The sequence below is a fragment of the Colossoma macropomum genome, unplaced genomic scaffold (assembly GCF_904425465.1).
Source record: "Colossoma macropomum unplaced genomic scaffold, Colossoma_macropomum, whole genome shotgun sequence".
NCBI lineage: Eukaryota > Metazoa > Chordata > Actinopteri > Characiformes > Serrasalmidae > Colossoma > Colossoma macropomum.
Window position 1 is genome coordinate 12,538,775 of NW_023494807.1, and position 15,357 is coordinate 12,554,131.

Sequence of the window (15,357 nt, forward strand, 5' to 3'; positions counted from 1 at the left end):
CCTTTTATGTGTTTAATTTAATATATTTTGTTAGTGACAACATCTTCAATTTTTTGAGATTGGTCTCATCTCTGAGTTTAGCATTTTATTTTAAACCAAAAGAAGACTACTAAGAGAGAAAAATAGAGGCTAACAAACTTCAGTTTCTGTGCTGATAGATGCTGGATTTCCTAAGTTCCACTGTTGTCCTATAAATTGCTCAGTACTTAAGTAGTACTTTGACCCAGTACTTTTGTACTTCTGCTCAAAAGGGTTTTTGGGAAGATACACTTACTTTAACCTGAGCCATTAGTTTACCCAAATATTAATACTTTCACTTGAGTATGAGTTTAGGCTACTCTACACTGTTAGAAATAAAGATTCTGTGCAGGTACATTTTTCATTCATCAAGGTATAAACAATGTAAATGTTCCCTCAAAGGTATTACAGTGGTTTTAAAATTCAATTGTGTACCTTAAATAATTTTTTCCAGGTGAGAATTACATATTTGTACCTTTTCATAACCGAATGTTTTAAAACAGAACAATAAAATAAAAAGCCTGAAGACGGGACGGGATGTGTGGAGTTAATACAACATAGAAAAATATCATTTCAGTGGATTATGGTACAATTATGTTCCCTGACTAAAGGAACTGAAATGTACCCTTGAGGGTACCACCCCAGTGACAAGAGGGGTACTGCCCCAGTGAGAGTTTAGTACCTTTATTCTGAGAGTGTACCCTGGTCTGCTGTTATCAATTTTTCATTCCATTCATTTGTGAGATTTACACACTCTGGGATTTCTTCGTGCAAAATAACCAAGTTACGATCTGCACGCATGGACCTACAGAGGTCACTTTTTATTGGCTATGCTGTTTAGTACAGCACGTCGTCAGAGTTGCCAGGTTCACAGTTTTTCCCCAAACAGGGCTACTTTGGCAAAAGCTGTTGCAGGAAAAAATTATACAGTTTCAGGTTCTGGTGGGCAGCTTTCAAGCAAACTTTGGGGTGGAGATTTTTGCCAGACAAGGCAACCCTGCCTGCTATTGGCAGGATGGCCATATTTTGGTTTTCAAAAAAGTGGACACTGCGAGTGTCAACATGAAAGCAAGGCCAAATCCCAGACATTACAGGCAATCTGTGCATTTTTAGGTCCCAAAAAAGGACACATCCTGGAAAAAAGAGGACGTGTGGTTACCTAGCCATAGTGAACCTTAAAATACAGCAAGATCTGTGGCCTATATGAGGTACGACAACCAGCTTTAACCTGTGAGAGCTGCTTGAAGTTGACAAAACTAAAAAAAAGGCTATAATCTTAAGGGATTACCTTAATATTTAGGTAAATAAAAGAAGACTACTGCATACTACATAAGCCTTGTGATCTTCGACCACCCCTTCCAATATGATTTCGACATCATGGTGCATCCTTACTCCTAACGTCTGGTGAAAAACATGGCTTCATTCGTTTTCAATACTCATATAGAAAAACACCAGGCTGGAGAAAGATATCCATTTTTTTGGTTTAATAAAAAACAATATAATTTGAAAATAAATATATTTTAATGTTAAGCTAAAACAACAAAAAACAGGTGTTAATATTAACATTTAACGCAATAAATATATTACTGTGAAAATATAATGAAAAACAAAACATTTTCATTCACTTTAATACAAATAGAATGTTGGTGGGAAAGTCCATGAGGAAGAGTCATCTATTCATCTCTTGCTCTCTCTCTCTACTTTGCTCTTCAAGTCTCTGTTCACGTCGTCAAGCTCCGAAGGTCTGATAACCTCTCCTCAAATGCAAATTTGGCAGCACTTCTACAGAGAAATAGGCTAAGCAACAACTTCCCCCTAACAAAAATAAAGGCGTTTTCAGGAATGTTTAAGACTTATTTTTCTGTTCTTGAACAAAAAAACTAAATCATCTATAGTTTTTCAGTATTAGGCAGATTGGTGATGACGCTGATAGGAAACAAAGCAAAACAAAAACAACCAACAATAACACTGCATATAAATAGATCAAATTAAATACACGGAATACTGAACATATTCTACTATTATAAATTAGATGTAGTGTACTACAAAAAGGGATATTAGGCATGTATATACAGACGCACAGTTATCGTGGAGTAATGAACTTTTTCAACTGTCTCTTTGGAAAACATTTAATATATGGAATTAGACTCCATCTTTACTGTAAAGAGTGTAGCACTGTTGTTCTCTGCAACAGTGGGAATCGAGGTGCCTTTGTCACTTTTGTCTCCATATATACCTACATTTAATATCCCTTTATTATTTACACACCAAGTCCTATTGGATGTTAGTACAGTCATCGTTTTGAGTAAGACTTCGTCCCTCGCTTTGGAGAGTCCTCACAGAAATAAGATCGCTCCACTTTTTTCTCTCCTCAGTTCATACACTTCACAAATTGGACCTGCCATTTCGTCCAGTCAGAACGCATCTTCGTCGAATCCGCTCGTCCTTCACTCGTTTAGAGTCTCTCTGAAAGTGTGGATCAATGTTATATTAATCCACAGCAGCTCCGTTCAGTGAAGCGGTGTCCACCATCTGTGTTTTGTTGGGTTTTTTCGTGTGAATATCCCTCTATTTCGTCCATTCACAGGTCCAAATGCACTGGCACTAAAATGTATCCCTCTCTCATGCCATTGTTCATGGCACTGTCGTTCACCGTGTTTCCATAGCAGCATTACACATTGTCAATGTCTCTTACTTTAAAGATATATAACTATATATTTATATATATTAATTTCTTAAAAATATACACGGGGATAACGCGCCTCACACTCTTCTTTGTTGTTTTTTCTGGTGTAGTGTTATGCAGTATGGTCCACAGGTTGAAAAAAAAGTGCCAAGAAAAGTATTCCTTCATTCATTTCGGTGTCCACCGACGTCCAGCCTGATCATCTTCTTGGTTTGTCACATCTGAAATAAAATGAAACGGAAACAAAACGTTGGTCAGGGATTACTGTTGGAAGGAACCAATCACATTTTATTGAGTCTGGGGAGACCACACTGATCTGTCAAAATATCTTTAAATGTGTAAAATATAGCCTATTGTCCAGCAGGAGTTTGGAAAAGAATCAAATGTACACAATTTTTTTTCTTTATCCCAAATGTAGTCAGACTTCTTTGGCCTGTTTTCTTTTGTAGTTTTGCATTCGATATACAAAGAGAATGAAGCTAACAAGCAAGGGAACCTCCTAGCATACAATTAATTAACATGCCTAAATAATCACTTGCCTCAAACCTCACACAGCCTCTCCTTAGTGCTTTCTGTATGACACACTTTTCTGTATATTTTAAGCCACACAGTCCATTGGCTGTTTGACACAAATCTGATGACTCATGATGCAATCTGCACAATGCTAACAGGTAGCTATAAGTTTATTTACAGCTTTCTACATGTTAGCTATATTACCATGTTAGCTACATTAGCAAACTAAAAAAAAAAACATGTTTTGGCTGATCGACTACATTTGGGGTAAGGGAAAAAACTGTGTAAATGCACGCTGAGCTATTCCTTTTAAAGGTCAATGTCTACGGACGTTACCAGTATAAAGTGGGATCTCCCCTGAACCACGTTGTTCCCCATCCTTTATACACCCCAAAAACACAGCTTGGCAAGATTACAGCAGCAATATTAGAGTAAATTACAACACTGAGGAGTAGGACCATGAGAAGCAAGCAGCATGGACACAGGTTGGATTTCAATTTTTTTTTTTTCATTGTTAGCCCTGATTTTCCAACAGCTACACGGATGAGCTTGGAATTAAAGCACAATCTGCTATTAGTCCTTTGATAAATGAGCAGTTACACGCTGCAGCCTACTGATTATAGCGTCAGTAATTACACAGTAATATTCTCTCCCATACTTTTCTCTGGTTGATGCAGTATATTGTATTAGATAAGCTTGGATTACTCAGAGATGTTTATGAGTGATGGCCTTCCATCACACTGTAACATCTCAAAGTCCTACAGTCACACACACGTATGCACACGTACACAAATACACCTGTTTCGCTCTCTCTCGCTCGCAATCACACACACACCCTCAAGCGCACACAGGCCTGTATTGCTTGTTGCCAGAATATGATATTACAATATTCGCTTTTACAGCCTCTTAAGTGTACTAAAGCTTAACAATCCTGCATTATTAAAGGGCTCATATATATATATATATATATATATATACACATATATATATATATATGTATATATATATATATATATTCAGCCTACAGCAGTTTAACCCCATCCATTATGTGGAAGTTATAAAGTGTGTTTCAGCCTGGAGAGCTTTTTGGAACAACCAATTTTTTACTTATAGCATTGTTAAGGCCCAGTTATAAAACCAGCCTGTTTAATTTGAAAGAATAAGGGTTGGAATTTGATCATTTAAATTACGACTATTACGAGTATAGGGAAAGAAATTATATACAAGAAAATATACTATAGGGCCATTTTGGCTTTAAATCAATGCAGAATTTGTTTTTTTTTTTTGATTGATCTTGGTACAATATGCATCATGAAGCAAATTCTGACATCAAGCAATGATGTCAAATCATAATCCACAAGTGCACGTGAGGCAAATGTTCACACATAAGCAAATAATTTCACACCCACATGCGCACAGTACAAAGAAAGGAGGGAAAAAAGCACAAAACCCTACAAGCATGTGGTGAGCATGCATTTCTTGGCAAGAAAGAAAATACAAAACCAGAAAAAACACACACAGAAGCTTTGATAGGGTGAGATAAGGCAGACGGCAGCTCGAGGAGAACAAAGAAGGCACGGCGTTTTATCAAAACGTTCATAAACAAACCTGCAAGTTCTTTCGTTTAACTCAAGTTGCCTGGACTTGCATTGTAACTGTGTGAATTTGCAGGAACATTTGCAGGTGAGAGGATCCTGCACATACAAGCGCTTTCTTCTCTCTGAGCAAGGCTCACAGCGACTGCAAGGGAAGCAAAAAGGTAGAGAGAGAGAGATACAGTGAGACAGAAAGAGAGAGAGATAGAGAGAGAGAGAGGTGTCTAAGCTATAGGTCTTAGATAAGCGTTGTAGACAGCAAGAGAGAGACAGACTCATGCACCATCACACACACCCAGCATGTGTATTTCCTCAGGTTACACACACTCACAGGCAGTAGGGGTGGGCGATGTGACAATGTTATCATAATCACAATTAATTACATCATAATACAAGCATCTCCTTGAACAATGGCACGCTTCATTTAGGCCAATTGTATATTGATGACATACTACACACAGTAACAAGTAGCTGATGATGTCATAATGGATGTTAGCCCCATTATGACATCACTTTATTTACTTTTAATTTACTTTATTTATTTGATCTTTCCTCCTGTTTCTTAACATGTTCTTCATTTTATTCTTGGGTTTTCAGCCTTTCTTTCTTGTGCATTTTGTTCAGAACAACTTGTTTGCCGACCTCAGAAAAATATGAAATGTAACGAAAGGTAATGTGTAACTTGTAAAATGTTAAAAAGTATCACAATATTACATGTTGTACATATCGCCCACACCTATTAGTACAGTTCTCTTTCCTCTCAAAGACGCTTGCCATCACACATCACACCCACTCTCCTTCACTTTCATCATCATCATAATCAACATCATCACTGGCATCATCACAGGACAGTCAGTTAGCCCATGATGAAATGAGTATTGTGTACTATACTATTTCACTTTTGGAGGAGAGCAACCATGGTGCATGATGGGAAAGCAGTAAGCCACCTGTGCACACACACACACACTCCTATTTAAATCACTAATGCTCATTTATGCAATATAGTCATTAGTAGCTACAGTAAACACAGGAGACTACAGGGATCTGTTCTGTTACACACACACACACACACACACACACACACACACACATACACACACACAGAAAAAGTGTTTGTTTCTCATAAATAGAATTCACTTTTTAAAACACATCCACCATAACCTGGGTCAACTTGGTTCAGTCCAAAAGCAGTCTAGGACACTGGTTTGAAAAGAGCCCGAGTTAAAATATTGCAAGTGCTGTGATATGCTTTCAATATGTTTACATTTTACACACTTTCAAATGTACACCTTCAGGTGCCGTAAGATGCTGTATCTTCATTTATAGCACATATGCCAGATACACAGATCAAACACAAATGCAGCAGCACAGGGGGCTGTGACCATTACATCTGTCCAGAGCTACAAACTGACCCTTTTCTGTCTTGCATGAGCAGGGCATGTAACTAATGATAATTACAGTAATCGATTTATCTATCGACAATTAGTAGACAATTAATCAACTAATATAGCTATTCTTCAGTTCCTTTCTCTTTGCCACCACCATCATTCAAAGTTCCAACCGTGCGACAAATGAATTCTATTACAGTGCACTGAAACAACAAAAGCCATGTCGCCCCCTATACTTCCTGCAGTGTAGTGCAATCTGTCAGGAATAAACACAAGAATCATACAAACATTACACAGCATTATAAAGTACTTTTTAAATAAGACAACACAGGCTGAAATGCCCCCTACATTTTCTGAACCAGATGATCACAAGAACATTAAAGAGCAATTTTGTTGTTAAGCAAACATGTTAATATTTTTCCATAATTAACGCCACTGATGACTAATCATTGGGCTCAATTTAAAGCCAAAAAATTGTGATTCCCATTCAATCAAGAATCAGGCCATGCTAGCGCATGCTTATCTGCCCAGAATACAGACCACATCAGTGACCCCACTGTTGACACAGACCATAGAGAAAAGCAGTTGAGGTCAGCAAACAGAAGAAAAAGTCCCATTGCTTAGAACAGCAACAGCAGTAGCCGTGCAAGCCGGAAAATCTGAGATTACCTCTTCTGCTGCCTCTGAGCCACGACCCTGCACTAGCCTCACACTAACACACAGCAGAGAGGGGAAAACACTCAGCATCAGGAGGACCAGACAAACTCCGCTAAAACAAAACCCACAAGCAAGAGGCAAACAGGGCCGGGCTGCAGAGGAGCGAGTCCGCTGCTATAGGCCTGGGGCCCGGGGCCTCTGAGTCTCTTTCTCTTTCCCTTTTGACCTTTGCCCACTCTGGGTTTTCTGCAAAACATGAATAATGCAGAAAAGGACGTCTAAGTAAGGACTGCCACATGCATGTACAGGGATTCAATCAGAACAAAAGGAATTTAAAACAAAGCAGCAGGTTCCATGTTGAAGCCCTGCTTGAAATAAGCAGTAAGCCATGCCATTGTGTCTGTGTATGTGATCGGTGAGCTTAAAGGAAAAAAACAAATACATAAATCCACCATTTCCCCTCTTAATGTAGTCAATCAGCCAAGAAATTGGTTTCATTAGTCTTAAACTGCAGCTATCAGAGCAAAAAGGGGGTGGAGGGGCGGGGCTTATACTATGGACACACCCAAGCTCAAATATCTGGGCTTTTGTTCTAAAGTTGCTTTTTAAATTATAGAGTTTGTTTATTGCACTATTAGCCTCTAGTGCACAACTAAAAGTAGAAAAGTCTTGGATGATCAACTAGGTTTGGGGTAAAATCAAGGTGTAAATTGAATTTTTTGGTGGAAATATCGCTTTAAAATGAAAGAGATCAGTCTTGCTAAGCCCTGCTTGAAATAAGCACTGGACAGGGTTCAGCCTTGCTTCTGTGTGTGTGTGTGTGTGTATGTGTGTGCGTGTTTGATTGGCTTAAGTGAAAGAATCGAAGCACAGGGATGTGAACTTGAGCTCGTGAATTGGAAGCTGAATGGTGGGGGATGGGGTGTGTACGTGCACGGGAGCTGCGGGGGGAGGAGTCTTGCGAGGATCCTGTATTTGGCTCTATAAGCAGAGGATTTGATTTAGCCTCCCAGCTAAACTGACCCATCTCTGAACACACACACATACACACAAGCCACTCATCCAATTAAACAAGGTGCGTTTCCCTGACACACAGATGATCGCATGTACACTCACACACACACACACACACACACACACACTAGCACTGTCCTAACAGCGATGAAAAGCGTGGGTGCAGAAGCAGTCTGTCTGTTCTGAGCTCAGCCTCAGTTTCCAACACTAAAAATAAAATTAGGTTAACGGCATGGCACCTGTGGCTATGATTAGAATAGGGAAGTAGCCGAGGGTCAGTATGAGGCAGCTGCTGTGGACCACACACACGTGCACACACTCCCCTGTGGTACAGCCATCACACACCGCTAACACCTTTGGCATAAAAGAGAAAAATGCCAGACATAGCACTGAAGAAACATGCCTCATCGCTAAGAGGCTGCAAATAATTCCAGTCAACTGCATCACCACTGAAATATGTTATTCTGAAAAGACCCTTTCTGCTGTACCCTGAAACGACACGTAAACCGGCTACATTGTTTGAGGACAGTCAATCTGCTACTCAACGTGCTAGCGGCTAGTCAATCCGCTTTTCGGAGTTGTGCCACAACGCCTTCATCTATCCTCCTGGGTCGCAGGGCCACAGCGTCTTAAATAACTATTTGCTCCAGCAGCCAATTCGCCAAAAACTACATAGTGTGACACCAAAACAACCTTTCCGCTTTTCCCTATCAATCTGTAAATGGTAAAAATGTAAACAGTAAAGACAGAGCACCTTCGGCACCAACGTTATCATTAGCATTAGCGCTCATCACCCAGTAGGCCGCTGGTAGCGCAGCGTCCAGCTGACTGCTTCTCATATGTTCTCTATTTCATTAAAATTATGAATATGGGCTTTTCTTCTCAGTCGTTAACAAAAACGAATGCCACACTAGCTTATCACTGCTAATCCTGAACACTCACACGAGTACACTCACTCATACATAGTAGCCGAGCTTTACTTACTTTTCTTTCTTTGTTTTGACTTCTTGTTTTTGTCTGAAAGTAAAAAAAAAAAGTAATAATGTAGCTTGTTCGCTCAAATATGGTCAATTGCGCAAGTTATTCAAAATGGACAATTTCAAAGCTGCTTACCTGCATTCACATTTTGTGTGTTCCGTGAAACTCAACTGAAATTTGTGTTGCGATACAGCTTGTTTCACTCGTAATACCTGAAAACAGACAACAGAAATTTGATAAGAACTGGTGATGGGACAGGGTGTGCGTTTTTCTTTACACAAGGCCTATTAGCTTCCCCTTCTTTCTAACCACTCTTTGACCTCTCTCGGAGTGCTGCTAAATGATTTATCAATCTCAGATCACCAGCACCGAGCAACAGGAGGCCGTGTGGCGTTATATTCGCCATGGCTGGCCTTGCTTGTGGGCGAGAGGGACTTTGTGCTCACAAACACAGGCATAAACAGTGCGAGAAGGGGTAAACAACATAGTTGACATGCCACTGGACTGGACCTCACTTTCCTCAAGCTGGACAATGCCACCAGGCAAAAGGCAATGGGCAGCTCAGGCCACTGGCAATGCTTTGCTCCAAATAAACATTTTTGGCACCAATGTAATTATTATCATTGTATTACATTATTCATATTACATAATGTATGATAGTTTTGATACGTGTAAAGGAGTTTTCCAAAGAGCTTCTGCTTTAGTTATACACAAATGAGCTTACTGTCCTACCATTGCTGTTCGATTTTAACTCCTTATACATTAAGCTTATCACTCACTTATTAATCTTAAGGCTTATAGTAACTAGTAACTACTATGAATTACTCAGTGACTACTACGTTTTATCCAGTAACTAAAATGAATTAGACAGTAACTACCATTGTGTAACTGACATTATCAACAATAATAATCAACATTATTTGCAGAAACCACCTAAAAAGTTCCTGGAATGCTCCTGGGATGCTGCGAGAGAGGAACTGTAGGAGCCACAAGGCTGGGAAGTACTGAAACTACAATCATTTAATCTATCCACCACTGTTCAATATGTCAGCTAATCAAACCATTACAGAAAATTCACCTCCATTGTGACGTTTCGCGTCTCTGTAGGACCACACTCAAGCGCTTCATCGTTGCAGCAGCCTGCGCAGCGATTGAGAACTACGCAGGAAGGGATGTAAGTAGATTCAATGTCGTCTGGATACTCCTGCAGGATGTCAACAAGAACCTCCCGAGTGTTACACTGGCTTTTTGTGTAGACATCCATGAAAGCAATAACTGTAAAACAGAAAGGTGAGGAAATGTAGAGTGTAAGCCGGCTAAACAATTCAGTTCAATTATGATTCTTTGGGAATTTCAATACTACTTGTTTTATTCAACTATTTTGATAATCATTCAGCATTAATTTAAAAAAAAATATAGTGAATACAAAAATGTAACTACCTAGATTTTCAATCATGAAATGTACTTTTAACCTGCAGTCATTGTGAATTTCTAGGATTACTCAATGTCTCTTCTCTGAACTTCTACTGCCCATAACCTGCCCTTTGTCCTGTCTATTCTACCTTTTCTGTTTCTCTTTGCTTCCCATGAGGGCTGCCAATTCCTCTGCACTCTTGGCTCCTTTTGTCCCGCAGTCAGGTACAAGCACTTCCTGAGCGGAGCCCCAGCGCAAAAAGCCAGATTAGCAAAGAAACAATGCTAAAGATCTGTGTGGCTCAACACTCCACAAAAGCCTATTGTACGGACGAGGGCCTTAATTTTACCTAAGTGGGAAAAAAAAGACTGTCTGACTTGCTTGACCACACACACTCACTCGTGGAGGGACATGCCCCTTGCGAGCCCCATCCTCCCTCTTTCCAGAAGAAACCATGCCCCACCCTAGTGGCTCTCACCCTCATCCATGTGACCTCAGCACCTTGTGACCTGCTGTGGCGCCAAGCTTCACCTTCGACCCCTGACCTTGGAAAAAGCCCACCCTGGCACATCTCTGAAGCAGAGAGGAAGCTTTCTGTGTTTTAACACCTTTTTGCTGTGCTGTGCTAGCTGACTAGCCTAAGTCAAATGGTGTGAGTAAGGTTAATTTGTCCACCAAAGAATGCTGACCTGCTCTAAGCATGGTTAATCTTTCCACTGTGTCTAATGTCAATCCTCCCACAGTCAATCATTTCAAAAGGACAGTTCAAGCACAAGTGCTAATGTTGCTAACAAGGCCTGTTATTGCTAGCTAGCATTAAGCAAATCAGACCATGCAAACTGGCTCAAGCTGGCTTCCATTCATCATTAGGAGCGCTAGCATTTTTGGTCAAATTATCTTTTTAGCTTACTGTCAAGTCATCAACATGGATGTCTGCTCAGATACTAGCATCATTCTTCAGCAGGATGTAGACATGCTAACTGTATCAGAGTAGGACACCTCAGCTGTCTGTGAGAACATTGTCTGTTCCATTGCTACGCATAATTTAATATGTAGCTGCAATGCCAGTGGAATATCACACCTCCACATGAGGTCATAGAGGACCAGAAAGCACTGGGTGCTCAAAGTAGCCTAGTGCAGGCTAGACACTTCACTGTAAACAACAACAACAGCAACAACACTGAGTTTGCTCAACAAATTATAAATGGAAACCTTCATAAACAACTTTCACAAACACAAAAAGGTGCCTACAACATAAGTTGCCTGAAAAACAGAATTCAGGGGTTAACAAGCTAATTTAGCAGAATCAAAAAATATCAAAATATATCAGGGTTTAAATGGAGCCAGCTTGCGAGTCCATGAGTCCAGTTTTATAGTGGCCTACACTCACCCTAACGCCCACTCAGGTCTACTACCGTCCAATGAATTTGACCTTGGGAAAACTTTGATGGACAAACTAGCCTAGCTGTGTCATCACTAATAAACAAACATGGCCCTGTCCACTGCCTCCTGCCAAGGCTGTCAGCATACAGTAAATTATTTGTTTTGACAGTGCTGGGAATAGAAAAAAAAGCATTAAAAAAAAGAACGGAAAAAATTCCAGTCCTTGTTTGCAGCCGAGCAAATGATTAACCAAGGTCTGCCCTCTGTGACACATCACTTTAGAAGTAAAGGGAATTAAATATTGAATGGAAAGAAAGCCTAGTTGATTGCTCGCCAAACATAGCCTAGGTTTCACACTTTGCCTCAGAACTATGCCTCGTACCAATGAGGTGTCATTCTAAATACTTTCGCAAGGGGGCAGCACTTTCAACTATTTTGGTGAAAGGAAAAAAAAGTTGCATCTCTTGATACCAAAGTTTCTTTACTAAATGCTTCATGGGTCCATATAGGAGACCACTTACCTTCATTTTTGCTTTTCCATCCCTCTTTAGGTATGTGTGCCGCCTGTGGGGGAAAAAAAAAAGATGAGCAAGAGCTTATTAACAAGTGTCTTTCAAAAGTAGGTTAGGTCTGTAGGTCTATTTCTGCCGGCAAGATTTATCAAGAATGTTAGGAATGTGTTAATTAAACTTTAATCAAGCCGCTCTAACCAGCTTTGTTTTCATGCAGATCAAGTCTAACCAAAACAACAGAAACAATCTGAAAACACATTTAATTGCTTTGGGAAAGGCATAATAATTTGCCTATATAAGCTTATTACTCCTCCTGTACATAATTAACATTTAATAAACATGCAGTTAATGAACATTTCACTGAAATGTGTTCAGTTCATTGGAGAAGCATTTGATTCTAGGCCTAGGCTCCAAATTGTCACTATTTCTCTCTTGTCCCTTTTCCCGCCTTCACATTATGCTGTAGCATGGCCACACAGAAAAAGCCTTGGCCTTGCATTACCACCTACAGTGGTCAACTGGACACTGTAAGAGTGAAATCAACACTATAGCTGCTAATTCTACATGGTGAGAGCTAAATCGAACTCTGCAGGAGGTCATTCAACAGTACTACAGTGTGGCACTCCTGCAGGTGTGAAGCCTGTCTGGTGCAACAGCGCACAGACATTGCACCAGAATTGTGCCGGTGGCCTATAACCACACGAAACATCAAAAAGCTTTTGAAGTAACTCTCCTCTCTCAAGCCACATTACATTCCTGAAATGAAGATAGAATGAAATGCATGTAGAATTACACAAAATGCATGTTTCTCATAGAAAGAGGCAGGCTTTTTGCACCCTATCATGACTCACCACATTATTTAAGTAAGATGGGAACAGACCGGCAGCCTGAAGAAAGCAGCCAGGGCTCTTTCTAACTGAACATTGCTGTTGCAGTGTTTTACAGTCATGAATGAAGTGAATATGACTTCATATCTGGTAAACTGCTGCATAAGCAGGATGGGCCTAGGTGAAATTGATCTTATTGCTAAAGACTTTTATTAAATGTCTTTCATCAATAGATGGAAATTTCCATAGGGCTATGTTTTATCATAGCCATGGCTAGTCTGGCCGTATGCAGCCTTAAAACTGAATGAACTGTGATCATATCTAAAATATATTAGGCCTATTACTGATGTGACTAATGGAAATACACCGTTCTTACTGATGACAAGCCAAACGTAATCAGTGTCATTGCTGAGAACAAGTTAATGAGCAGCTCGACTTTCAGGCAAATGGATAAAATCAGAGGTGCCATAATATTATTATCAGTAAATGTGTGTCAGGCTGTGAGGATAATAAGCTATAAGCAGGCTCTGGCTATCACCAGCGTTTAAACACAAGCAGGCTAAATGAGATCAGAAGTGGGCATCACAAGTGCAATTTGGCTATTAATGAAATGTGAAGAGCTTTTTGCTTCTCTGATGTGATGTGATTGCAGAGACCCCCCCATCCACACGCACACAACACACACACACTCACCCCATCAGATCAGAGCTCCTACCTTCAGTGCAGACGCGTGGAGCAGCGCTGCTAACACCAACTGCAGCGAATAGACACCAAAGTTCATGATTTTTGGCTTTTCCGACGCTTTGAAAAAGGGCCTCGAAACCAAACCGCAGGTTAAAAGGGTGAAGGCAGATCTAAAGCTGGGAATAAAAGGCCTCTACAGTGGAGCAAAACCCGTGACACTGAGCAGGAGGAGGAGGAGGAGGGGGGTGTCAGAGCAGCACTCCCATACTGCCACAGGCTGGAGGCACCTGCGAGCAAATCCTCAGGATAAAACAAAAATCGATTATAGGAATAAAAAAAAAAAGAAATAAAATAAAAGGGAAAATCCACACGATCTTGGTTCGTACTCCCTCTGACAAGTCCAACAATCCACAGAGGAAAAGGCCGATCGACGATCAATAAATAATGTAAAAAAAAGAAAAAAATCAAAAAAGGCTGCGAGAGTGAAAAGTTTCTCGTAGAGCTCCCAGTCTGTGCGTGCGGCACCGAGGGCGATCTGCGTTTGCGCTGCGTTCGGTGACGAAGGAACGAGAAATTAGCATTTCATGATGCTAAAAAAAAGATCCAATCCGCCCTCAAAAGGACCGAGGAGCGTCGTTTTTTCTTTTCTTTCTTCGCTTGAATGGGGAGCTCCCTCTTTCTCCCTGTCTCTTTCTCTCCTTCTCGCTCGCTCGCTCTCTCTCTTTGGAGCGCGGTTCATGTTCTCCGTCTTGAGAGAGTGGGGTGCTCAGCGGCGACGATCCCATTGGCCGCCGTGCAGTCTGACGTCACCCTGCGTAGAGGGCGGTCCCGTGTGAGTTGCTGCGGGCTCATTGGATACATGAGAGAGGTCTGGTTAGAGCGCTGATTTGTCAGAAGAAAGCGTACGTTTGTGACGCAGCTGGAGCTTGACTCAGCTCCCTGACCGTCCTTGTGAATGCAGTTCCTCACGATTATAATATCGCAGTGAACGGGCGGCGGTTTTATGCTGAAACACCCTCATCTTAATAAACTTGTTAAGAAATTAAGGTGCTCACAATATTGACTCGCTTGAGGAGTGAAAGGGCCTCATGTCCCACGGATGACTTTTTGGTCAAATTGCATTTTTTAAGTATTCATTTATTACAATTTATACCTGATGTGTAGCTTATAGGCTGTATAATACTGTAAGTTATGGTGTAGTGTTTTGTTTTGTTGGTTTTGGGTTTGTATTGTGTTTGTCATGTTAGTCGAGGATTTCTATTTTAGGAGTTGAGGAGTTCTATTTTAAAGAAAATATTCTATTTTTTAAAGAAAATGTCATGATTTGTTTTCTTTTTTCTTAAAATTCTCAAAATAGTGACTTATTTTCTTTCAAAAAATGAAATTTTTATGCCTATATTTAATTACCTTTTTTCTAAATTGTTGACTCACTTTGACAAAACAATTGCTTATTGTCTCGTAATTTTGACTTTTGACAAAATGACATTTTTTTTATTTTAATAACATACTGAAAGATTTTTGAAAACGAGAATTTCTATAGAGATACAAAGATACTAAGTGAAAATATTCAGAAAATGTCATTATTTTAGAATGCTAAATCAAAATTTTGATATACTGCTGCAAGAAAAGCTCTGTGCAAATCACGCCACAGCATGTCAAGCCAAATGTAATGTAGTCTGAAGAGCAGA

At 40.2% G+C, this 15,357-nt stretch overlaps 1 protein-coding gene across 4 annotated transcripts; it reads right to left on the reverse strand.

Moving 5' to 3' along the window:
* Positions 1-2,503: 2,503 nt before the first annotated feature.
* On the reverse strand, positions 2,504-14,436 carry vegfaa (vascular endothelial growth factor Aa). 4 transcript variants are annotated; one of them, XR_005005920.1, is made up of 7 exons: positions 13,701-14,436; positions 12,168-12,210; positions 9,928-10,124; positions 8,985-9,061; positions 8,856-8,888; positions 6,870-7,103; positions 2,504-2,925 (listed from the first exon to the last, which is right to left on the reverse strand). XR_005005920.1 is itself a non-coding variant. In XM_036556100.1 (7 exons), the coding sequence occupies exons 1-7, from the start codon at positions 13,764-13,766 to the stop codon at positions 2,904-2,906; spliced, it is 570 nt and encodes a 189-aa protein (XP_036411993.1). In that variant the 5' UTR covers positions 13,767-14,435; the 3' UTR covers positions 2,504-2,903. The 4 variants fall into 4 exon arrangements, 2 of the variants coding, with proteins under 2 accessions (XP_036411993.1, XP_036411994.1); XM_036556100.1 differs by lacking the exon at positions 6,870-7,103 and adding an exon at positions 4,826-4,957 and having other exon boundaries at positions 13,701-14,435; XR_005005921.1 differs by lacking the exon at positions 2,504-2,925 and adding an exon at positions 4,846-4,957.
* Positions 14,437-15,357: the final 921 nt, after the last annotated feature.